The sequence below is a fragment of the Gossypium raimondii genome, chromosome 6 (assembly GCF_025698545.1).
Source record: "Gossypium raimondii isolate GPD5lz chromosome 6, ASM2569854v1, whole genome shotgun sequence".
In the NCBI taxonomy this organism is placed as follows: Eukaryota; Viridiplantae; Streptophyta; class Magnoliopsida; order Malvales; family Malvaceae; genus Gossypium; species Gossypium raimondii.
The window spans coordinates 6,174,742-6,202,223 of NC_068570.1; the positions used below are offsets into that span (position 1 = coordinate 6,174,742).

Below are 27,482 nucleotides of genomic sequence, written 5' to 3' on the forward strand. Positions count from 1 at the left end.
TTTTTCTTGTAATTTTTGTGTTTCTAAGACTTTTACAACTACGTCCTATTACTAAATTCATTAGTTTTTGGTTTTTTGAATGAATTTGAAAGTTTCTATGAATATGTGCTGGAAGTTTATGATGAAATAGGATGAAATTGAAGCTTTAATTTGTTTATGAGATGATTTTATTAGGTAATTTCAATAGAAATTGATTTGTAGGACCTATTTGTGAAAATGTTTGGAATCAAAGTCTAGTGCTGAAATTCTGATTTACAAAGGTTATAAAGTAGTCTAAAGTGATGGGATAATGTGTTAATTTAAGAAAAATCAGCTCAATTGAGAGGTTAATTGAGCAGGGATGAAATTATCATTTATTGAAAGTTTAGGGAAAAATGGTAATTAACATCATACACTAAAACAGTTTTGGACAGCAGCAGTACTTTAACTTTGAAAATTCACCAAAAATTTTAGAGATTGAATTAGAGGATGAATAAAATATGAAATTAAAGCTTGTTGAGTCTAGTTTCTCATAGAAGAAATGGTTTAATCAATGGAATTGTAAATCATGAGATATAATAGATTTTGTGAGACAAGGTCAGAATGAATTCGGGTTCCCCTGTTCTGACTTTGTAAAATTATTAAAAATTGTACAAAAATGATTATGGGTTATAATTTATATGGTTAGAATTCTTAATGAGTCTATTTTCAGATGAAAAAAAACAGAAACATCATCCGAATTCTGTACAATGAGATAATTAATTTTTAGTGAAGAGGGGTCGGAACTGTCAACAAGTGAAACAAGGGAAACTTTAAAGAATAAACTGTACTTATTGGCTATACCAAAAATTCTGAAAATTTTATGGTAAGAAGATATGTGAGTCTAGTTTCAGGAAAAATTAACGGATCTTAATTTGGAGTTCTGTAGCTTAAGATATAAATAATTTAGTGACTGTGACTCAGTGAGACAGCTTTGAATGCACTATAAATAATAATGGAATTTTAGAGAATGTTACATATGAACATGAAATGTATTAGATTAATGATCAAATTTATTTATTTAGATCCGGAAAATTCAAATACGAAGCAAGATCGAGGGAAAGAAAAAGTTTGGGATTAGTAGATTTTTGGTTACGAACAAGTGTCGAGGTAAGTTCGTGTAACTTGAATTATATTCATAAATGCTTGAAATGTTTGTTATTGATGTGAATATGATTTGAATGTTTATTGTATGATAATTGATGAAGTATTGATATTCTTGATGAAAAGAGAAAATAAATCCCGGTTGAATGAAAGGAAAATTCGATGGATCTCTGAAAAGGAATTGACGGTAAAAAGGATCTAGCCCGGACGGGTGATCCTATCCTGATATAGCCCTCCCGAAGAATATGTGGAAAATGGATTTAGCCCGGACGGGTAATCCGAATTAGGGTCTGAATTTAGCCTGGGCTGGTAATTCAGATCCAAGCTCATTAGAGTAATTGTCGTTGCAGGGGATTTAGCCTGGACTGGTAATCCCGACAATGCTCTATGAGTTTATATTCTGAGGATTTAGCTCGGACTGGTAATCCATTGTAAGGATGAGGTTCGCGGGAGTGTGCTCTCTGAAATGGAAATGTGCGCACATGAATATGAATTGACGGACCCGGATTTGTACACTAAAGTGTACCTCTGAAAATCCATCGAAATTCCGAGAAATTCAACGGGGTAAATATGGAAAAATAACAAGGAAATGGAAATCATGGTATTGATGAGCTCATCAATCATGATATATATAGTATTTATACATGGAAATTATTGAACTAACTTGAATGTTGAGTTTGTGCATGATAAGGGAATAATGTATGGAATGGGTGTATGAATGTTTATTACATTGTATGGAAAATATTAGGTAAGTATAATTCTTGTTACATGAGCTTACTAAGCACAAAGTGCTTATCCTGTTTCTTTTTCCCCTGTTTGTAGTGTTAAGAGCTCGGAGGTCGGATTTGGTCGGAGAAGCATCACACTATCAACGTCAAGATCTCGGTACATAAAGAAACTTATTTTGGAAATCAATGGCATGTATAAGCTAGTAAAGTAGATGTTAATGTGGAATGAATGTATGGTTAGCCATTGGTATGGCTAACAAATTTTGGTTTTGGCATGTGATGAGATTATCTTATGAATACAATAAATCTATCTTGAAAATATGTTGAAATGGATTGGTTGTGTTGGCTTGGTCTCGGTTTAAAATTTGCAGGGAGGATTAGATATTTATAAAGGGGTTATATTGAGTTTTAAAAAAAAATCAGTAAAATCTGGTAATACCTCGTATCCTATTCCGGCGACGGATATGGGTAAGGGGTGTTACACTTTAATCGGGAAGCTCACGAAGAGCCATATAATGAGACACTCATAAGAGCTGTGGTGTGCCCACAACACATGTAGGGTCACAACCGATCGGGATGCTCCGAAGAACATTTAACGGAAAGATCGCAAGAACACTATAACGGGAAGCTTGATAGGGCTTGTAACAGGATGCTCTTTCGAGCCACAGTACGTCCGCAACACGTGCAGGAACACTACCATTTCGGGAAACAGAACCTTGTATCCATGGAATCTCATTATCCAAACGAGACTTATTTATTTATCAGATATTTTTAGTTATGAGATCAATTACATAAACATATATGACATTTACACAATTTACATAATCAACACTCAATATAAGCATATAAATATACACAATTAAGTTACACGAACTTACCTCAACAATATTCGTGAACTTGTATGCTACTAATCCGTTACTTTTCCTTTACCTCGATCTAGCTTTGTATTTGGTCTATCCGAATCTATACTAGTAAATTTAACTCAATTTAATGCAATTTCATACTTAATTCAATCTAATTCACATCTTAGGAAAAATTACCATTTTACCCCTATACTTTTAATTAGTGACGATTTCATCCCTAGGCTCGAAAAATGAAATTCATGCAATTTAATCCTTACTCCAAGCCTAGATATTTTCATATATATTAATACCAACCCATGACCCCATGAAATTTTAAAATTTTCCATGAATTTAACAACATTTCAATTTAATCCCTAAATCATGATTTCATCCAAAATCCTTTAATAAAATACCTTTAAATATCCATAAACATCTCAATTTCATCATCTAATAACTAAAATCTTATAAACTTATCAGTGGTATCTTCCAAAACTTTCAACAAAATAAAAAAAACTAATGAAATAGTTAGTTGGACCTAATTGTAAAAGTCCCAAAAACATAAAAATTTCAAGGAAAGAGCAAGGATTAAACTTACATGAATCAAATATTGAAAAACCAGCTTAAACCCTCTTCAATGGCTGTTTTGGAACTAAAAAATGATGATGAAAATGTCTACAATTTCAATTTCCCTTTTATTTCACTTAAATTTGGCAAAATTTACAATTTTGCCCTTATTTCACATCAATTTCTTGATTTTTCTATACTTATGCCGCCTCAACCATCCCATGTGGGTCCAATTTCCCTTTTAGTCCTCATTTATTTACTATTTAGGCTATTTAATCACTATTTCTTTAATTAACAAGTTTTGCACATTTTTCAATTTAGTTCTTTTTAATTAATTAACTACCAAAACGTTAAAATTTTCTAACGAAACTTTAATAATACCTTAATGACGCTCCGTAAATATTTATAAAAATATTTACGGCTCATTTTATAGGACCGAGATCTCGATACCTCTTTTCCAAATCACTTGACCTAATAAAGCCTTATAAAACACAAATTATTATTTCAAAAATCTTTTTTTAAAAATCACATTTGGCTCATAAATATTAAATAATAAAAATGTACGAGCTTATTTTTCGAATTTGGTGGTCTCGAACCACTTTTTCTGACATCACCGAAAATCGAGTTATTACAGCTCATTTAAGGGACAATACGTTTGAATTTGATTGATTTCTGGCATGAATGTTATATGATATGAAATGTCTGATAAATTGATCTGTAATTTCTGGTAATATTCCGTAGCTCTATTCCGGCGACGAATTCGGGTTAAGGGTGTTACAATCCATGTGGTAGTCTACGTGTATTTTACTATTAGTATGAATAAGCATAAAGTTTAATAATATCATATATAAACTCAACTCATGAACACCTCTACTCTGAATAGAATACATGTTGTCCTTAAATCACGGGATAATCTATAAAAACTTAAATGACAAAATACCATTTATTTTTTTCTTAAATTAATATTATAATTTTATTTTTTAATGTTTTCCGTCCAATCTTTACTTTTCTTTTTCAATGAAATATTTCTCTTGAGCATAAAAAGTTATACTATCTATTTTACCTTTAAAAATAGTAAACCTCATTAGAGTTTGAAAATTCCACAAGTAGAATGAAGAGGGTGACATGTTTTTGTAAAATATATTAAAAATAAAAAAATATAAAAAGAATGAAATAAATTGATAATTTTAACTTTACTCATAGAGTTAAAAATCGTATTTTTAATTTATCAAATATTAATCCAATTTTTTAAAATAATATAACTTGTACAATTTTTCTTTAAAAAATTAAATTACTCATTTGACCCTATTAATGTATCATCTTTTTCTTATAATATTTTGCCAATAATTTATGTTTCCATTTTCACTTTTTATTAAAATTCTTTTATTGATTTGAGATTACGATTTAATCGAATATTAAATTATATATACAAAAATTCAAATTTAACAATAAATGAAAATTGTATCAATAATCTTTTAACTATTTCTTTTCTTTTAAATAAAGCAAAACTCATTTGAAAATGAAAAGAAAAGCAAAATAAAATACTTTTAACGACTACTAAAATATTATATTATACTTTACACTCATGTTGTCGGCGAAAAATTATATATAAAAGAAAATCGTAACCAATTACTCTTTCAATTTAATCACTCAATTGTCATAAGATTTATTTTAAAGTTGTAATTTGAGCTATTTGATGTTTTAATATATATATATATATATATATATATATATATTTATAATAAAATTTGTTGTTTTAAAAATTTTGAGTTTTAATTTTTTTAGTTGAATCGGTTTCCAATTAACGACATCAATTCAATCAAAGGTTTTATAAAAAGCAGGTATATTATTTAATTTAAAAGATTCTTAAATTCGTTATTCTCAATGTTTTTGTAACAAGACCAATCAAGCCATCAGTTCCTAATCCAATCGGCTTGAGCGATTTGACCGGTCGGTCTAAATTGATTAAATATATTATTAAAAATTCATAAAAAAACTGATTTAACTAGTTTTTAGCCCAGATCAATCTATAGATCAATCAATTTAACTTCTTTCTTTGGACTAGTGTACCAATCGATTCTCGATTCAATTGGTCCAACCGACCTACCCAGTTAGTCCTAACAACCTTGATTTTTTTCTTTAATTTAGAAATACTTTTAAATTCATTATTTTTATTATTTAGTTGGTTAAAATATGTCATAGTTCCCATACTCTTCATAAATTTAGAATTTAATTCATGTAATTTTATTTCTAGGAATTTTGTCTATCTACTTCTCAAATATCAAAATTTGAGTCAATTGTTAACACCGTTAAATTTTATTATTAAATTTGTTTGTGTGACATTTTGAAATAATAAATTACTCATTAGATAGTAATGTAACTAAGAATGATATTGGAACGAACCAGAATTTAATAAAATAATTTTAACCGTGTTAACAACTGGACCTGAATTCTGAAATATAAAAAGTAGAGGGACTACATTTTTAGAAATAAAAGTATAGGGACTAAATTTTAAATTTATAAAGAATACAGGGACTTATAGTAAATTTTAAGCTATTTGTGGGTGTGCACTGTGCAATTCTAAAAAAAAAAAAGGCAGAATCTGGCGGGCAAAAAAAAGCGGATTTGTGTGAGCAAAATTGAAGTTCAACGGTTCAAAACGGTGTTGAAACCACTTTTTCCGGGAAAATTTCCCTTTTCCCTTTTCTCTAATATATAATTTTTCTTCCTTCCTTCCTTCCTTCTTCTTTTTCATCATCATCTTCTGATCTCCCTGTTTTCTGTTGCTAATACTTAAGGTGCATTTCACATTCCTTTACCATTCTCCTTTGTTTCCAAAGAAAATTAGGAAATTTTGGTTTTAAAAATATGGCGAAAGGATGTATCAAGCTTCAAATCATCATTGTTATTATTGTGTTGGTTTCTATCAAAACAATTGTGTCTCTAATGATTTGGGATTCTGATTCTTTTTTAATGAAGAAGGGCTAAATGTTTTCCTTCTCTTCTTTTTTGGAGAAAATGGGGAGTAGGAAGAAATTAAAGGATGATGAACGAATGGAGAGGACAATTCGGGCTCTTCTCAAACTTCCCGAGAATAAAAGATGCATCAACTGCAATATTTTGGTATGTTTTTGCTTACATTATTTATTTAGTTATGTATCGAATCATCAATTGCATTAGACCTTTGATTTCTGTTTAAACAATTAAAATTGTTACTGGAATGTTTTTAAGATATAGTGAAAGAATGCGATATTGATTTATTAAATAATTAAGGAATGAAAATTGTTCTATGACATTCAAAAGTGAGCCTGAGGCACCTGAATGACATATCTGGAAACCAAAGCATACGATCGAATGCCAGGCCATCCTCGGACCAACACTTGATGCAAGAACTCCTGTTGAGGTAACTCAACCTCATTCGGTAGGAGCGGCACTTGATTGCCGTTTTAATCATTTTTTATCACTGATAACCTCCACAGGGTAATCTTGGTCAATCTTCTCATCATCACTAGCATTTTGTGGAAGCACTAAGCTTTCACTCGGACCAACATTATTACCTCTTGATTAAGTGGTATTAACTCACCACTAGTTCATTTAGTGAGTTCAAACAATAAACAAGTCTTGTTATCCTCTGAGGAAGTTGTGTCTCTGACTCAGAAATCAATACATCTATTCTCATACTCCAAATGCAAGAATGAATACATAACCTTTGCAGTGTGTTAGAATAACCAAGAACACATTTCTTTCCTCTTTGTACTAGTTTGCCAAGTTCATAAGGTCATACTGTGTTTAAAATGTAGATAACTGTGAGCAAGGCATGTCCCAAATAGGAGGCATCTAAGTTAGCCTTTGACATCATGAATCTCAAACTAGGAGAGTTCGATTACCCTTTGTCACTCCATTTTGTTAGAGTTTTTTCGGAATACTCGATTGGCTTGCTATTCTTTTTTCATTACACACCCTTTGAAATTGTTCGAAAAGTACAGGCCTTAATCATTTTTCCTTATTGATTCTGAGGCCTTAATCAAGTATTGTCATTAATGAATGTTATAAAGTGCCTAAACCCTTGTCTAGATGTCAAATTCATGGGACCTTGGACTTAAAAATGTCTCGATTGCAATAGTTACACGCTCTCAAATGCTCGATTCAAAGAAATCTAATACCCTAAACTATCTCCAAATCCCAGTTGACTGCTTCCAATCCTTAATTGACATGTTATGTTAATTATCCAAGTCAATCATATTTTATTCCATAGTTCTAACGACAATATTTTCAAGAAATACATTGACTGAGAAAATACAAGTATTAACATTAATTAATGCTTTCTTCTTGGCAGGGTCCCCAATATGTTTGTACCATTTTCTTGACTTTTGTTTGCACCAACTGTAGTGGAATACAGTAAGTTTTAGCATATGTTCTTGTTTCTATTACCTTTTTGAGTTTCTTGAGGGTCTAATATGGTTATTGTTTTTGCAAAAAATTCTAGTTCAGTTTATATTTTACAATATGGATTTTTTAAACTATTTCAGTCGGGAATTCACTCATCGAGTCAAATCGATATCATTGGGTAAATTTAGTGAAGATGAAGTGAGTGCTCTTCAAGCAGCAGGAAATGAGGTCAGCATGAGCAATTAGATAGTTATATGGCTATTCTTTTTTCTTTTCCATTGGCTCAACTTATTTCTCAACTTTTCCAGCGGGCAAGACAAATTTACTTCAAAGCATGGGATCCTCAACTCCATTCTTTTCCTGATGGCAGGTTATCGAGCATCTTTATTTTAGTTTTTTTATTCTCCAAGGGAAAGTGTCTTGATTCGTATATGTTTGCTTTCAGTAATCTTAAAAGGCTCCGAGAATTCATCAGGGAGGTCTATGTGGAAAGGAAATACACTGGAGAGAGGACTAACATTCTTCCAAGTGTAAGATTGGCTATATTCCGATTAATGTTATATTTTATGAGACTGGTTACTTCTGGTAGAGTTAACACATTTTTGGGTGCTCTCAAACTCAAATGCCGCTCCAATGATTTAGGACCCTGAACATTTTGCTACAGGGACACAGGGTGGACACCTCTGAAAGCAGGAAGGCCAGTGTGTTTAGTGGTAGATCTAGAGGCCCACTTTATGAAGATAGACATCAATGGAGTTCTAATGAAGGATCTAGTCCTGCTGGAAGAAGTGGAGCTAGGATTTTCTATTTGGAGGCAAGAAGTGCTCGATATGCCGAAGAAAATTCAAGATATGGAAGTTCACGTAGAAATCCTTTGCACATCGAGATTGTTGATAACAGGCTCAAATCTGAGGGTTCTAGAAGTGCCAGGCGACACAATGACAGCTTTTCACGTAGAGAACCTGTGACACGAAGCCAATCATTTAGCCACCAAGTAGATAGGTCTGGCTCTCCAGTGGTACGCCCGGTGAGAGATATCTTGGGGGAGAATGCTCCTGCCTTACAGGTAGGTGAACATTCAAATGCAAATGCTGGAAGTGATCCTGATGATTCCGCTATAAGGCAGGTAAAGCTGGTGCTACTTCTCTTTTATTTAAGCTGTAATGCTGTTTCTTTTAAGAGGCTTGTGGTTTTATTGTTCTTTTATTTGGTTTCTAAGAAACACAATTGATTTTTTAAACACAAGTACAGCATATGTATCAGCAGTACGCGTAGCGATTACCGACTGCTTAGCCAGAGCCTTGGTATTTCCCCCTACCAGAGATTCTTCTTTTCCTCTATTAAAGAGACATTTCATGTTTGTAATTCAGATACGAAACTCTACCTAGTAGTTCATGTGCATATATTTGAGCCATTTATTTAGTATTGCTCAATTCATTTCAATAGATTTTTGAATGAACTGGTTTCATAGGGTAAAATTTTAAATTGTACATATGAGATTGGCGAAAAAATGTTGTACTTGTGAGAAGCTATGGATTACTTTTTCTTTGTTTTGCGGTATGTATGTTGTGAGAAGCTATAGATTTTTGCAGAAGAATGCATCATCTGGTGGCAAGGAAAGTTTGATCGATTTCAGTATGGATTCTAAGCCATCTAATGCTGTGGCTGAACCGAATGTGCAGCAAGTGCCTCCATCAAGTGATGGTTGTAGCCAGTCCTCAGACGACCTTTCTTCAATGGGAAAAGCACCTCCTGCCTCTAATGCTAATTCTTTTGAGGCTTTACTCTTTGATCTGTCAGTTTCATCTTCAGCAGTTGCTAATGTCTCGGCAGCACCAGGCATCATATGTGCTCAATCAACTGCATCTGGACAGAACATTTCATTAGATGGTGTTTCTGCAGCAGCACCTGCAGAAACGATTTTGACATTGACAAGGTCCAATGCGGGCCCTCTTCAAGTCACAACTGATATTAATTGTGACTACGAAGTCAAAGCTCCTGAAGGGCATGGGTTTCCCTGCATGCAACAACATCAGCCTTCTCTGTTCCCTGCTTCTGATAATAACTTTCCTGCACATCGAAATTCTAAAGTAGTTGAAGCACTGAATAGCCAGGTTGTCATTGGAGTTGATCAGAAGTCGCTGGAATCTAAATAAACATGAAGAATATTGCCCCTATTTTAATTTAATGTGGTGTGAATCCCATTTCACTTGCTAACCCTGTTGCTTTCCATTCATATTTGCAGCCTGTTACTTCATTCCTGATGCATAATGCTCAACAATTCACCAACGTACCTACTGTACAGTCATCTACAGAAACGAGATATGAAGTCGGAGTGCAGCCTGTTTCTGCGGAAACAATGTCTAGCGGAAGAAAGGAACTTCCACAGGTGTTGCTTTTGCCTTCAATTGTCTCAGTTATTTATGAATTCTCTTGACAGTATATGCTGCTATCTTTGCAGGATCTCTTTATGGCAAGCTATGGATCAGCCCCTGCAGCAGTCCCTTGTTGGCAAAATGGCCTACCACATGGAATGGGATTTGGATTGCAGTATTATCCTAATGCAATGGTATCTTGTGATCTCAAAACTTCAAATCTATAGTAATTCTTTCTTGTATATTGGAGATTTTAATCTGTATGTATATGTTCACAGCAGACAGCAGCATTTCCAAGTACTGCAAAAACAAATCCATTTGAGAGTGATACGATTCCAGCGCAAGTCCCAGCAGTATGTACCATATACGAACTTATTGCAGACATCTACACTGCTTTCTTTTTATCTTTATCTTTAAAAAACTAAAAGTTGCATCTGCTCCACTTTTCTTACTATTATCTAGTCTGTTGACGATTATCATTTTATGAATATCACAATAGTTTTATACAATAAGAGCTTACTGGTGGTTTTAAGAGTTCTTTTTCTTGTTCTAATACACTGACATGGCTTCAATTCCTCCAACAGTATAAATATCTTGCTCTAACCTTCACTTGTTAATTGTTACTTTTTCTGCAGTTTCCTTCAATGGTATCTTTGCTAGGAGCCCTTCCTAGTGCCCAAGATCCGAATTCCTTGTCTCACGATGCCTATTCTTCAGGAATGGCATCTCATTCATCATATATTGCATCATCTCCGAGGACTCCAGAGTTATCTTTCACATCAGCTATGCCTTCTAGTAAATTCACTTTTCTCCTAATCATGCTAAATGTTGATATCAATATGTTTTCTCTTATGCTTATTATGGTGTCAGGTGCATGCATGGGAGATCAATCACACATTGGTGTGCTACCTTCCAGGTGACATTTCATTCTGGAAATCTTATATTATCTACATGTATCACATGGTAATTGGTATTAAGACATATTTTAAAAGTATTGCAGTGTTAATAAATACAGATAAGGTCTAAAAGTTGTTTCACAGAAATGGATATTTAGGACTTTTGCTTGCATCACAGTTGTGTTCCTTCAGCTTGCAATGAATGTTAAAAGAGAAATGCTGTTAAGATTTTGCATGATATCATTGCAGACAGCAGGAAATTGGCAGCTTCGACGGTAATAACTTCATTTTCAGCTTCTCAAATATAACTCAGAGACCTATGGGTGGACACTCGGCATGTAATCCTCCAAAATCTCTTCCTACAATGGGAACAAATCCATTCGGATAAAGGAATAAATGGAGCCTTCCCAGAGCAAAACTCACTCCTTTTCTTTTTGATGAAAAATCGAAACGTTATACAGAATCAAGGATGATCCGGAAGAAGCATGAAATTGACCATCTGGACCAAGATACATTCACAAGACAGTAGAATCCTTTCTGCATGTTTCTCATTGCCATTACTTCTTGTCTTTCCTCCTGCTTGGTTTGATTCCCCTATTTTGTCCTTCTCTTTAGGTGATCATATACTTATGCAAATTTTCATCTGCTTTAATGTAATCACCATTTTGTATGCATATACAATTATTGCAATCCAATAAGCAATCATTGCTACATCCCCGTATTTGCAGTTTGTTTACGTATCTGAACAAATACAAAGCCGGAAGGCAAAAATTTTGCCATCGTGGCTTCTATGGTTTGGAGAAGTAAATGATCTTATTGAATGAAATAATAGAAGAAAAATCTACTTGAACATTACTAGTAAGGAAATTCAATGAAATATCAAACATTTATTCAGTATATTCATTGCAGAAAGATTAAATGAAAAAACATGGTATTGTTTTGGGAGATCAAGGCATACAGAGTGTCCTTAGCTTAAGAAGCACATGGACTAACATTCCACAAACAAAACCAACTGCTGCACTTGACCCTACAAGTGAAACAGCAGTGCATATTAACATCACAAATGACTCTTGCTTTGAATTCATGTCCTTGCAAGTCATTGCTAGTTCAATCCCAGCAAACAAGAGTAAAACACCCAAGATACCAACTGGAAACTGGTGCAAAATTGTCACTAAAGAAGTTCCTAATACCAAACCCAACATCATTTTGGCTGCACCAAGTAAGGCTACACACCCACCACTCCTGCCCCCAAACTTGTACTGTCCAGCTAACCCACCTGCACCATGGCAACATGGCATGGCACCAAACCAACACCCCACCAAGTTCATTAACCCCACGGTTACCGAAACCGAGGTGGCCGAGAATTCCCTTCCTGGAAAAAGATCTGAGGACAACTTACAGACAGCAATCACCGAGTTCAGTACTGATAAAGGTAGTTGAGGAATTGTCCCCTTGATAAATCCTTCCTTCCATGAATGACCAGTTATTTTCACAATCTCCATTTCTGAAGGTCCAAACTTAATGTCATTCACCACTTTTGGCCTTCTTATGAAAGCCAACACTACACCTAACAAGAAAATGATGAAAGCTGAAGGGATGGTAGCCATGATTTTCCTCATTCTTTTTCTTCTAACATTCCTTTCTTCATCAACAATAGCCTCATCATTTTGATTTCTTTCTTGACCTGCTCCATTGATAAAATTTATGAAACCAGCACAAACAATAGCCAAAACCATTCCATCCAATCCTAACCACTGCCTATTTCCCATAGATTTTGACTTTGAGAAATCCTGAACCTTTCTAATGTACTTCACAGCACTCATAGCAAATGATAAGCCTTGGGACAATTGAATTCCCCTAACAACAGACAAAGGTATAAACTTGTACACTATCTGCATCAACCCTGTAACACCCAAAACCAGCAAAATTGCACCTGTACAAATCCCAGCTGCCATAATTTCCGGGATGTTAAAACCAGAACTGTCCGATATAGCTACGGCCGCAATAGACTTCATGGGTTGGACAGGCATTGGGACACCATATAAGACACCAGTGACAACGTTGTAAATACCAGTGAATATCAATGTGGTGCCCAAGTTAAGGTCCTTGGCAAGTGTCAAGGCTAATACAATAGGAATATATGTGCCTAAGTCTCCCATGGCACCATTCAATTCCCCCCATTTGGAATGAAAACCCAAGTTTCTAGTCACCCTTTGGACTATGTTGGCTGATGAACGAGACATGGGGTTATTGTTAGGAGGTGTTTCAGGTAGGGTTTGGGGGTTTGGACTTTGAGACTCCATGGGTGTGAACTGTCAAGTATACCAGTGAGTGAAGATTTGATGAGGGAGTGTGATTCTTTTAAGGGTGACAAGTAGGTCTTAGAGGGGCGATTTTGACCATTCTTTTGGTTGGTGCAGAAGCCCTAGGGAATCTAAACTATGTGCCACTACTAGTGGCTTGAAGCATCTTCTATATAAAGAGCTTGAAAACCAGAGTCTAAGTTAATGTGATTCTGATATGACTCAAAACTAAAAAAAAGCATTTGATTTTTATCTCTATTTTAATCCATATTTATTTAAAAATATAAATATTTAGAAAATAGTATTTTTTAATTTTCACCCGAAAGTATATATTTTAGGGTAAACTACACTCAAGGTCCCTAGATTATTAATTAGTTTACGTTTTAGTCAATAATCTAAAAAAGGTTACAAAATAGTCATTGAATTATTTGAAAATTTTTATTTAAGTAATTGTATTTTTAAAATCGTTGTTGTATGAACTTCTCTATTTTCACTGCCTGCACCAATCAAAAGCTCTCATTTCCCTTATATTTTATAATTCAATTTTTTTATGAAATAACTTTAAATGTCACAAATCTGCAAATCAAAATCCAAACAACTTTATTCTCTAATCTCTAACACTGACCATCAAATCGACTTAGATCTAAAGTATGCTTTTCTACTTATTAATGGATACTGATTCACCGTACTGATCGCCGAATTGTCTCTTGGAGCAAACTAGCCAAACTTAAAAAAAAAAGAAAAAAAAGGTAACTTAATAACTTAGTAACTTAAATAAAAACTCTCGAATAATTTAGTTACTTAAATGAAAACTTTTGAATAATTCAGTGATCATTTTGTAACTTTTTGAAGTTGAGTGATCAAAACGTATACTTACTATATATTATATATAATAGTTTAGTGACATTGAGTCTAATTTACCCTATATATTATATATTATATAGACTTGCTTATGGGTCAAGCCACCTGACCCGGCCCGAAAAATGGGAGGATTTGGGCAAAAATATAGACCCGAAAAATAGACTTTGGCAAAAAATAAGGCCCGTTTTAAAAATGGGCCAGGCCTCGAGTAAGACATTTTTTACTTGAGCCCGGCTCGACCATAATTTACTAAATGCCAAAAAAAATCTGCTATCTTTTTTTGTTATTTTAATGATATTTTCTCCCTATTTTGCTACCATTTCACTATCATATTACTACTATTTTGTTGTTATTATTTGGATATTGTATAACACTTATTTTATTGTTAATTTTGTTATTATTTTAGAGACACTTTCTTGTTAAGTTGCATCTATCTTAGTATTATTTAAGTATACATGTTTTTTAAAATTTATTTTCAATTTGTTTAGAAATATTTATTTTAATGTTTTTAGTATTTTTGATGTATTATATATATTTAAAAATTATATAAAAATATAATATAAAAAATTAATATGGTCGGGCCGGGTCGGGACCAAGTTTTAACATTTTTATCCGGGTCAACTTGGACAAATTTTTAGGCCCATTTTTTGAGTCGGGCTGGACCCAGGCCTAACAAACAGGCCTAACAAATAGGCCTAAATTTTTACTTGGGCCCGACCTGGCCCGGTCCATGATCACCTCTAATATTATATATAAATATTTAAAACCAAAATCTCTACAAAAATCTATGGAAGATATATCAATTATAATATTAAATAATTGACAAAATTGATAAAATAAAATAAAATTACATTTATATAAAAATATACCAATATTGATTATAAAAAAAATCAATTATACATTTGCTTTCAAAACAAATCAATTATATGTAAGAAGAATTAATTGTACCTATAATTATGATTATACTAAATGTAACACCCCTAACCCACATTCGTCGCCGGAATAGGGTTACAAAGTATTACTGATCAAACAGACATAATTTCAAGCATTTCATATCATATAATATTAAAGATAAAACTAATCAAACTCATACATATTGTCCCTTATTTGAGCCATCGAGACCCAAATTACGTATTAGAAATAAGACGGGACTAATTCGAAAACTCATAGAATTTTAAAAAAAATTAATAATAAAAATTTTCAAAGCTGCAAGGTTCACATGGTCATGTGGCCAAAATGTATATTAAATAACAAGTTTATCATTCCCTACAAGCTTGGACATTAAACAATTCAAAAATCATTCATTTAACTTATTCAAAACACGATTAAACACATTCAAAACGTGTCAAAACAATCATCCTAAGTGTCTAACCAATGTACCCTCATAGGTACCACAATTATATCATTAAAACATATAAATAAAACATCATTCAAATCCAATTTGTAAACATGTCAATTTCAATTTATTTTACATATTTCATGTTCATTTAAACATTAACTTAAATATGTCATATTATGACCTCAAACATAAACACATATTTATATGAATATAACCATCCAATATTAACTTATAATCTTATTTACAATCAATCTACAAAATGATTAATATTTAGACACCCTATGTACATGCCGACACAAAAGGAAAAATATCACCACGTTTGAGTTCAGGACCATTGTTAGATGCTGAATCGACGATCAAAACTTAGTACCTAACCTGCGCATGGAAAACAAAACCGTACGCCGAGTAAAACTCAGTGGTATTTCTATAATCCGAATAATTAAAACAAGAAATTACAGTCATACATTTGAAATATAAACACTTATTAATATTTAAATACTATAACAATCATATCATATTCCATTTGTTTCACAATATCTCAGTTCTCATACTTACTAAATAAATAACTTTTCACAATTTATTTCACATTTCATTATACATTTGCAATGTCCATTCACATTCAACTCATAAGTATATAACTCATATATTTCATGTATTTGCAACATATTTCATAATATGTTTTCAATTCACTATTTCACTTCCATTTATCATAACATTTCATTTCAATACCAATTATAAAACTTTATTATTCATTTACCCCTATTAACACGACTCGGACTCAGATGGATACACGGATCCAATCAAAACACACTAGTTTGGCACCCAGTACCTCATCGAATAATTCGAAGTAATAAGTTGACATACAGTGTCTCATCGGCTAAATCGAAGTAAATTGACACCCAGTGCCTCATCGAATTAATTTGAAGTAGTAAATTGACACCCAGTGTATCATCGACTCGAAGTCGAAGTAATTCCTGAACTCTTCCAATCCTATGGCATGCTATCTATATCCGACTCAGCCCGATACAGTTAATAGGGTTTAATTTCACAATTCAAAAACAATCAATATCCAATATCAAATTTTCATATAATCACATATACATATACATATAAATTCAATTCAATATCAAAATGCTAAATACTCACTGTAACAGCCCAGTTTAGACCCTAGTCAGACAGTGGTTTTGGGACCACAAATCCGAGTCAAAAAAATATTTTAATATTATTTTCCATACTTATAGTATGTGAATTGATATGTGTAAAATTTTCGTGATTTAATTTATCCGTTTGTGTGCTTAACTTGTGAAAAGGGCTAAATCGCATAAAAAGTAAAAGTGACATTCTCATTATTAATATGCTAATTTGTTATGATTTGATGTATGGGAAGTCCTTAAAAGGTTATTGTGTCATTATAAAGTTAGTGGACATTTATGTCCATGATTTAAATGACTTAAATTATTGTTTTATTTAGGTTAAAATAGTAAAAAAGGTTAATAACATAAAATAAAATAAAATAGAACATAAAAAAAAAATAGAGGCCATGCATGTTCATTTTTATTTGGCCGAAAGTTGAGAAAGGAAAATAAGCTCTTGAGCTTTCAGTATTCATCACTTTGGAGCCAAAAATTTGGTATGTTTCTTCTTCGGTTTTCGATAATTTTTACGTTTTTGAGACCGTTGCTTCGTATTCTAGCTAGCTCGTGTACTAATTTTTGAATTGGTTGATGAATTTGTGAGTTTCCATTAATGATAGCTTGATGTTTTTGTTGCTTAATGATGAAAAATAAATATTTGTTGATAGATTATTAAATTTTTTTAAGTAATTTTTGATAAAAATTCAAATTATGGATTTAATTATGAAAATGAGAAATTGAGGGGCTAAAATGTGAAACAAATGAAATATGTGGGCCTATATGAGCTAAAGGAATATTCGGCCAAGCTATGATGTTGTCAAATTTTGAATATTTTGTGTTTTGTGAAATAGGGACTAAATTGTGAAAAATGTGAAATGTTAGGGGTTAAATTGCAATTTTCCTATTTATATATTTTTGGAATAAATTTGAATGAAATGTGTTATTAAATAGCTAAATTTGAATTTATTTAGATCAAGAACAAAAGAAAACGGAATTAGAACGAGGGAAGTCGAAAGTAGTCGAGTAGTCGATTCCATCCGCTTGTCTTTGTCTGAGGTAAGTTCGTAAGTAAATTATTGAAGTTAAATTTACTGTATTTATTTTATGTATAGTCGAATCTAAACGTATATGTGTACCCTATGGTGCCGAATTGTAATTGACAAATGATGATTAATTACGAGTTTTTAATTGATTGATTTACGACATCCGAAAGTCATAGGAACTATAGAAATGTTGAAGTGACATCGTGTAAGACCACGTCTGGGACGTTGGCCTCAATTTGAGATTTACGTGTAAGACCATGTTTGGGATATTGGTGTCGTATATGATTACGTGTAAACCCTGTCTGGGACAGTGGCATCGTTGTTTGATTACATGTAAGACCACATCTGGGACGTTGGCATTGTACGAACTTTTTGAGTCGATCGAGTATCATTTCTCTGAATCCGGAAGGTATAAGGGGAAATCATATGGTAAAACCGAATGTGAGTTTGAGTTAAACAATTCAGGTATATTTAAGTTATACGAAATTGAAAGTAAAGGTAGATAGTATATATATAACATGAAAAGATGAATTAATCGTATAAAAATGATTATATATGTATGTGTACATGAATAGTAGAATTCGGGCTACTAGTGTAATTTTTATGAGTTCTTTGAAAATTATGTGCTTACAACTTATTAAGCTATTTAAGCTTACTGTGTGTTTGTTCATTCATTGTTTTATAGATTTTGGAATCTTGTTACGAGTTCGGGAGTCGTCAAGGAAGTCCGTCACACTATCGATCTCTATCTCGGTATTTTAAAAAATTGAAATTTTGAACATATGGCATGTATAGGCTAGTATTTATCTTGTTTAATCATAAAGTGTGTTTATATAATTAGCCATGCGAAAATGGCTTAATCTTGATATTAATACTTATGTGTTCGGTTATGGTAATAGTATATTATGAAAATATATTTCATGGTATTTATATATGTGTGGTATTTGATTATATAGATTTGTTATAATGCTAAGCTTGTGCATTATGGCATGAGTTTGAACCTATTATGAAAGTAGGTTATTGGTATATATATATGTATGTATGAGATGTGAAAATAATTTTTGAATGGTGGATAGTTGTATAATTTAGTTTAGTAATGTAGTAATGATAGATATGTAATGGATAAGCATGCATATATTATATAGGTTTGGAAAAATGAATTTTTAGGTATAGTTCATGATGAAATTGACATGATTTATTTTTGGAGGTTAATTGTGATGATCGAATATGTGGTTAAGGGATTGGCTATGTGTACGGAAGTTTTAAGTATGTGATTGAAGTGTACTTAAAGTATGATATATATATATTCGAAATGGTTCAAAATAGCATGGTCTCTTGCGCATAAAATTGTAATGAGAAAAAAATGTATGATTTGGTGTTATAATTTGATGTATAATTATCTTGGAAATAGTTTGGGAGTTAGTATATAATGTGTATGCAAATTCAGATATTCAGTAGTGAAAATAAATGTATAAACTAGTAATGTAATCACTTAAGGTTGGTTTACTATGAATAGGTTCGTGAGGGTATATGTTTCAATATGAGTGATTGAAGTTTGCTCAAAATATTGTGGATATATGCGCATAACCTCATGATGAGTGAAGTGGTAAATTTGGCCTTATCGTAATGGTTATATATATGGTATGGCTTGATTATGGAATTTGTAAATGAAATATACTATGATTTGTAGTACGTCTTATAATTTGGTTTATATTAATTAGGTAAATTGAGTGTCAGACTATGATGATTAAAATTTCATACTTGTCCACTTGTTGAGGTTGTTTAGGCCGAATATGTTGGGTCTATATGCTGTGCGATATTGCATAGTAGTATAATTTGTATGGTATAAGTTTTATAAATAAAAGCAAATGAGATGAATTTAGGAGTTTTAAGCTCCGAAATTTGAATGGGATAAATGTATTGATGTGGTTAATTTACGAAACATGAATTGTAATGAATGTCTGTTATGAGCTGTGAACTGTTCAGTAATAACTCGTAACCCTAATTCGGCGACGGATACGAGTTAGGGGTGTTACACTCACCTCAATCACTTACCATAAACATTTAATCAAAATACAACAATTAATAATTAGATTCGGATTATAGAAATACAAACCAGAAATTCCGAGCTATTCCTTGTCGACTTTATCTTTCCCTTTTTAGTCAAGGGTTTCGGTACGACGTTAGCTACGGAATTAAAACAATTAAAATTCATCAATACAACACAATTCAATCTCATATTTAATATTTCAATTTTTACTCAATATTTTCCTAAATTCCAATTTAGTCCCTAAACTGAGACTAATTTTATTTCTTCACAATCAATCTTATATTTTCATTCAAATTCCACTTTAGACTAGATTTAACTCCTAATTTTACTTAAATCCTAAATTTTAAAATTTTCACAATTTAGTCCCTATTACTTAAAATTTACAATTTATTCTACAATTCAATCCTTTTCATTTCTAACTTAAATATCTATCAATTTAATCTCTAATACTAAAATTATTCAACATAGACAACACTTAAAAACTCAATAATTTCTAAAATTTTGACATGGGTGGGATAATGTTTAATATCGGATTCTAAAAACATAAAATTACAAGAAAAGAACTAAATTAACTACCCAATTGAGCTTGAAACTTTGAAACCCTTATTTTTCTTTTCTTTCTTTTCTCCCTGTTTCGTTTGGCTTACTCTGTTTCTTTAGTTCTTTTCTATTTCCTTTTCTTTCTATTTATTTGTTTTATTATAATAATATAATATATTTACTTAACATTTAAGGTTTATTTTATAATAAATATAATAAATTTTCACATGTTTTAAAGCTTATGCCGCCTCATTTATAAGCAATGGTATAATTTCTTCTTTGGTCCTTTTAAAATTTTCTTTAATCTATAATTCAACTTTCACCTTATATGCAAATTAGTCTTTATTCCTAATTACTCTTAATTCATGCAAATTCACCTAACAAAACCTAATTAACCATACAACTAGCTTCGTAAATATTTTTAATAAATATTTACGAATCCAATATATGGAAATGGAGTCTCGAAAATACATTTTTCGACACCCGTGACTATCGAGTCGTTACAATTATAATTATAATTATAATTATAATTATAATTCTGTGTTAAATCATAATTAAATTAAATCATACACGGTTTGAATTAAATTAAATACAATTATTTAATATATTATATAAAATAAATTTTTATATATAATTAATTTGTATTCTCGTGCAATGTACAAATTAATTGTATGTATTATTTTAAATATGTAGTAATTAATGATAACATAGTTAAATTACTACTTATTTTAATTTTTAGCTAAAAATTATAACCTACATACAAACCAACTCATAATACAAACTAATATTATATATATATATTAGAGCATCACAATCATCATCTACTCTCAATCACATATTAGCAACATGTGGCCTCACTAATTGGTTTGCTACTATTGATTCCACGTAAAGATATGCTAAGATAGTGATAATAAGTGTGAAAAAAAAGCAAAGAACTATGATGGACGATGGTTCAAGAGTTTAAGGTGCTTGAAGCTCTTATAATGGTTGTGTTGGGTGAATTAAGTTGAGAGAGTGAAAGTTAGTGATGGTGGAGGGCAATGTTGAAAAAAATTGGTCAATGAATATGTATGCATTATTTAAAATAATAATTAATTATTTTGATAGTTCAAATATAATGTGAAACGATGTGCTTTAGGGATAGCCCATTATCTAATGGGTGAAATTAGGGGTGAGCATTTGATCGAATCGAGTCAAAATTTTCAATTAATTCTCTTTCAAGCAATTAAAGAACTAATTATTGAGTTATATTCCTATGCCAATATAATTTAAGCCAAATTAATTCAGAACAAACCTCAGTTATGAATACCCAAGATAATTAGGTATATTATTATATTAATTACAATTCAAGATTTGGTTAATCTAATTTAGATCAAAAGTTATTAATTCTAGCCCTAAAACGAAAATTCATTTTCTAATTCTTGTAAATTTTGTCAAATTAATAGTTAGTCCAACTAGTATCAATAAAGAACAAGGAAGAATAAATAATCAAATATCTATCAAGAATACAAATAGAAACATATTTAATTAGCTAAACATTGAATCCATTGCAATTGTAGAAAAGAAACATAGTTCATGGAAAAATTAAAAAATATCTTGAAATAAAAATAAGAACTACTTATAAAAAAATTAAAAAAAAAATAGATGAAGAAAATTGAGTCTTCTCGATGAATTCCGTCGATCCTTGATGCTAAAAGGCTTTAGCAGCTTCTCTTCTTTTTCTCCACATTTTTTTGAGGCTAAGTCTCTTTTTTCTTCTTTTTTATCTCATCAAAATTCACAGCACTCCAACGAATAAATCTTTTGTTGGAGTGAAAAACTACTTCCCTTACCTAAATCAAACTATCCTATTTTTATACTTCGTCGAACATACAATATAAAAATATATAATTGATTTAACATAAACATTAAATATAAAGAAATCATTTAGCAACAAAACTCCAAATTTTGAAGTAGGTACATAGTCAAAATCAAGAAAAAAGTAAGCTCTTATTTTCAAGAAATGATAACTAAGGTAACACGGATTTAACTCAAAGAAAACAAAAATAGAGTATTAGTAGTTATCAACATAAGCACAATGGGAGAAGACCGAAAAACAATGCACAAGAAAGAATCAAGCACATTAAATGGATGGAAGATGAGAAGAATCATAAGAAATTGAAAACTTTTGCGGAGATTGTGAGGGAAGAATCGAGGGATACTTAAAGTTAGAGGTGTAGTGTAATTGATCAAAACTGTATTAAATAAAACTAATGGGTAATAAATTTTGCTTTTCATCTAACGGTTCTCATTAATTTGGTTCCTATGATTATAATAGAAGAGTTTTCATTATAGTTACCTTCTTACTTTTATTATAAACTAGTTTTTCATTCGGTGATGTAGAAGTTTGATTGTATATATATCAATTAAAATATAATAAAATTATTTTATTTTTTATAAATTTCATTTTATTGCAAATAAAATTCTAGAAAAAATTTATTTTTGAGTAAAAAATATATTTTTTCGCAATAAAAGTTTTACGATGAAGAAGATGGAGTCTATAAGATCCATCAATAGCAAAAATGCACCTTTTCTATCCAAAAGACATCATTCTGATAATGTAAATCAAAATTTGCTGATTTGTGAGCATCTTCTAGAAAACCCTTGTAAACCAAAATAAGAGTTTATTTTATTTAAAATATAATAATTTTAAAAACATTGATAGTAACTTTTTTTGTGTTGTGACAATGGATGAATTTAGTGGTAAAGGTATTGTTTTTCAAGGTGCAAAGCTGAGAAAAATTATCAAGAGTGTACGATAGATTAAGATCATTTGTTGTTATTGTTGAAGAAAGTGAATATTTTTCATTGAGTTAGGCTCCATAAATATAAGAAAACAGAATTACGTAAACATCATTTTGTGTTTTATATGATTTTCGTTTGGATTTAGTGCTTGAAGGGGTGCCCACCATTTTAAGTACCATGTCTAAGTTATTTTAAATTTTAAAATTCTTCAAAATTTTTACCTAAACAAGTAAAGTCAAATATAGAAATTTGAAACCTTTAATACAAATAAAATCTCTCGTCCAGATACACTCTAATAATTTTTATTACTTTACCAACAAGTAGTTAGGTGTAGTAATAATGCATATTGCACTCTTAAAGAGAGGATACAGATTTGAATCTTAAAAATAAGATTATCAGAAGAGATAACCAATAAAAAATATACTTTGTAAGTGTAAAAGCATTAAAAGTTTTAGAAAATTTGGAGGTAATTGTGATGAATTGAAAGTTGACATTTGCCTTAATATTTTGTTTAGCTGCACAAAAAAGTGTACCACAAGCAGCAGTTGAATTGAGTATAAAATCCTTAGTCTATTCACAACATCGTTTTTATGAGGAATCTATTCAATGATATACGTGAAAGAATTAAACTTAACATTTATCGGTAGAACCATAATCTTAAGCAAATCTATCAATAAAAGTTTTCCTTTAAACACAAAGAATTTTTGCTTTAATTGCATGGTCATGCTTACGTTAACTTAGGTCATAGGGATAAATTTTAAAATTATAATGTGTAATTGTATATATAAATTTTAATTTGGTGTGATTATATCGTGAAACTCTAATTGTGGTTTAAACGTATACTTGAAATTTTAATTTTGTTTTAATCATACAGATTTAAAGAAATAAATATATAAATAATTATATTAGATAAATATAATTATTTATATATGCAATATATAAATATAAAATGATGTTACATCAATAATTGTGTTAATAATTTACAAGAATTGGATCAAATCAAAATTCTATGTATAAAATTGCACAGAAATCAAAGTTTATATAGACAATTGCTTACTAATATGAAACGTGTACGACTGCTAAAAAGGTTTGGATGTACTTCGTGCCGGGAAACTGTCGACCCCAATTTTTCTCGAATAATCTTTTGGATTGGGTTAGGACAAATTTGGAAAATATTGGGTAGCTGTTGCGGAATGGGGTCCCTTGGTCGACTCTTTTTTGGGTTGTTAGCTTGACGCATATGGAAGAATATAATTCACTTTATTTTTCAAGGAATATCTTGGAATTTTTTAAAAACCATTAAGATATCAGTAAGCTAGGTGAAGCAATACAGTGCAACACATAATTGGGATCCAGCTAGAGAAGGTAATTTAGAATCTAAGCATCTCTCAAGAAATTTTTGAAATGGTAGGATAGCTAAATGTTAACTTTAGGTAATTAAGCTAGTTGAGTTTTTACGAAAAAAAAAAAATCATAATTCATGTATAGTTTTAAAATTTATCCTTAGTTTAAACTTTTAAATTACCTATATTCATAATGATAGCTATAAAGCATTTTTTTATTTAAGATAAATCAGTAATTTATTTTATTTATTACTATATATTTGTTTATTTATATTTGATTTTGTAAGTTTTATTATTAATTTTTCTAATTGTATGATTCTAGTGATTGAGAAATACAACAAGACTGACATTGTCTATGGTTCTTTATTATATATTTTTATTTTTTTAATTGGTGACAGGTTATCAATATAATAAATCCTTTGTTTCAAAAAAAAAATTAAATGTTTTGGCTGAAAGATCTTGGGTAAAAATATAAACTCAAAAAATAAACTTGGATTAAAGATAAGGTTCGTTTTCTAAACAGATCGAGCCTCTGGTAAGATTTTTGGCCCAATCCGACCCAAATTAATCTAAGGATGGGTTTGGATGGGCGATTGAGTGCGGTGCGGTACGTTTAACTTACTTTTTGTCTCACGCTATAGTATCGCTACAGTATCTAATCTCACCGCCACCGCTGTTTTTACACTAACCGCAGGTAAACGCACCGCCCATCCAAACTCACCCTAAACTTTCTTTTTTGTTGTTGTTGTTTTGACGTCATTTTGCTATTATTTATTATTACTATTTGGATATTGTATAACTCTTATTTTATTATTAATTTTGTTACTATTTTAAAGTCATTTACTTGTTAAGTTGCAACTATCTTATTGTTATTTAAGTATATAGATTTTTAATGTATTTTCAATTTGTTGGAAAATGTTTATTTTAATGTTTTTAGTGTATTTGATATATTATATTTTTAAATTTATTTTTATATAAAAATAATAATCTAAAAAAATTTAATACGGGCGAGTTGAGTCGAGCTCGGATTTAACATTTTTAATTTAGGTCAAGTTTGGATCTAGAAAATGAACTTAAAATTTTGTATCGACCTGACCTTAGTCAAATATATTTGTAGTGTATTTGGATTAAGAGAAACGATAATTATTTTGAGAATGGTAAGGGTAACCTAGTAGAGCTATTGTGCAAGAAAAAGGAGGAATTGGTGTGCTTTTGGATGACAAGTTTTGAGGAAGAAAATACAATAGAGGGGCATAACTACAAGGCGAGAGACGACCAATAACAATGCTTATCAACTTGAAGTGGAATATGAGGCTTTCATTACAACTCTTAAAACATGAGAAAGTTCCAATTTATTTTATTTTATTTTTAATTGTAATTCAGAATTTGTAATTTTTTTTAGATTTTATTTTTTTATATTTATTAAATATTATATCTTATATATTGTACATTTGTGATTATTATATTCATATTATACTATAAAAAAGTATTATTTATAAAATTTTATATATAAAATAAAAAATTAATTATTGTATTCATAACTAAAATTTACTATTTAAGAAAAAGTAATATAGTTTTTTATTTTTCTTTTTCTGTCCATGCAAACATAATAAATTAAATATAAAATAATTAAATATAAAATTATATATTCCTCATTTATTATATACGTTTATTTAATACAAAATTTTTATTTATAAGTGTTATAAAATCTTTTAGTAGAATTTAAACTCTTAAGCGGCTATTATAATGAAATGTCTTATAAGAGAACCATAAGAACTAATTCAGTTAGATATGTTAGATTAAAAGTCGAGCTTAGCAACCATTGATGTTTACAAGTCAGCATAAACTTATTTACTTGATATATGTTTTACTGCTTAGCATTCTTGTTGGACAAATATTGCGCACTCAAGTACACGTGTAGTACAAAGTAGTATAAGAGTATCATTAGTGTAAGAGCTATTTGTAACCTCTCCAATCTAGCCTAGTCGTTAGGTCCAGATTCAGGAGATTACATCGGTCACCGAAATGACCTAGTAGTGATTGAGGTTTATAAAACAATTATTTTAAAATATTTGTTTATTTTAGTAGAAAATTTTTGTAACATCCCGAATTAAACTTATAAGTTTGGGCCTAACGAACTAGGGTCGACAGTGGGCCTGGTGAGCTGTGATCGTCAGTGCGAGTCGAGAGTAAAAGTTAAAGTTAAGAGTAGTTAAAGGCAATTATATCAAAGTTGGGAAGCCAATTTATTTTCCTCCCCACAATAGTATCTATGCATGTGACTCTTTGCTACGTCTATAGGGTATCCTAAGAACATTAAAACACCTAGTACCTATAAATTGAGTTCTTTTCATTAAAATTTCATATTCTTTTAAACGACAAAACTCTCTCAAATTCTTTCATCGATTATTTCTCTCTTGTTGTCAAGATTTTATGAAAACAAGAAATCAGAACTTAGCTCTTAGGACTCAAGAATCATCTACAAGCAAAGACAAGGAGAAAAGCGAACCTTGTTTAAAGCTTTCAGCAAATTGATAAGTGTATAGTGATCGCCATTTGTATATGCAAACTATAGTATTAATTAAAAGCTTAGAGATTTATCTTAAATTTCGAGAGTAAGCTTTGTCCATGAACTATATTTGTGCTTGTGTTTAAAAATGTGTCCAATAAACCGTGATATGTGAGCTTTATATTACGAGCTAGTTATGAGCAGTATTTTGCGAGCTCGTCATACTGTACAAGCTCTATGTTTAAGTAAATGTCCTTTCGGTGGCGTGAAAGTTCAGCTAAAGTGGCAAATAATAAGTGGGGAACAATACCCATCTGTATACAGAATCAAAGATGATCAGGAAGAAGCATGAAATTGACCATCTGGACCAATAAACATTCTCAAGACAGTGGAATCCTTTCTGCATGTTTCTCATTGCCATTATTTCTCGTCTTTCTTCCCGCTTGGTCTCATTCCCCTATTTTGTCCTTCTCTTTAGGTGATTATATAGTTATGCAATTCTTTTTTCTGCTTTAATGTAATCACCATTCTGTATGCATACACAATTATTGCAACTCAGTAAGCGATCATTGCTACATCCCTGTATTTGCAGTTTGTTTACATATCCGAACAAATACAAAGCCGGAAGGCGAAAATTGTGGCTTCTATGGTTTCGAGAAGT

The 27,482-nt window shown here is 31.0% G+C and overlaps 2 protein-coding genes across 4 annotated transcripts; one reads left to right on the forward strand and one right to left on the reverse strand.

Annotated features, from left to right (window-relative positions):
* Positions 1-5,957: 5,957 nt before the first annotated feature.
* Positions 5,958-11,637, forward strand: LOC105774141 (probable ADP-ribosylation factor GTPase-activating protein AGD14). 3 transcript variants are annotated; one of them, XM_012596516.2, is made up of 14 exons: positions 5,958-6,054; positions 6,272-6,379; positions 7,593-7,654; positions 7,786-7,873; positions 7,954-8,015; positions 8,091-8,175; positions 8,310-8,771; positions 9,238-9,759; positions 9,891-10,034; positions 10,107-10,214; positions 10,299-10,373; positions 10,656-10,815; positions 10,891-10,936; positions 11,166-11,637. In XM_012596516.2, exons 2-14 carry the CDS (start codon positions 6,275-6,277, stop codon positions 11,302-11,304), a joined length of 2,058 nt encoding a protein of 685 aa, XP_012451970.1. In that variant the 5' UTR covers positions 5,958-6,054; positions 6,272-6,274; the 3' UTR covers positions 11,305-11,637. The 3 variants fall into 3 exon arrangements, with proteins under 3 accessions (XP_012451970.1, XP_012451969.1, XP_052488179.1); XM_012596515.2 differs by lacking the exon at positions 5,958-6,054 and having other exon boundaries at positions 6,223-6,379; XM_052632219.1 differs by lacking the exon at positions 5,958-6,054 and having other exon boundaries at positions 6,223-6,379; positions 10,302-10,373.
* Positions 11,638-11,783: 146 nt separating this feature from the next.
* Positions 11,784-13,411, reverse strand: LOC105774143 (molybdate transporter 1). Its single transcript, XM_012596518.2, has one exon. The coding sequence runs from the start codon at positions 13,217-13,219 to the stop codon at positions 11,864-11,866; it is 1,356 nt and encodes a 451-aa protein (XP_012451972.1). The 5' UTR covers positions 13,220-13,411; the 3' UTR covers positions 11,784-11,863.
* Between the last annotated feature and the right edge of the window lie 14,071 nt (positions 13,412-27,482).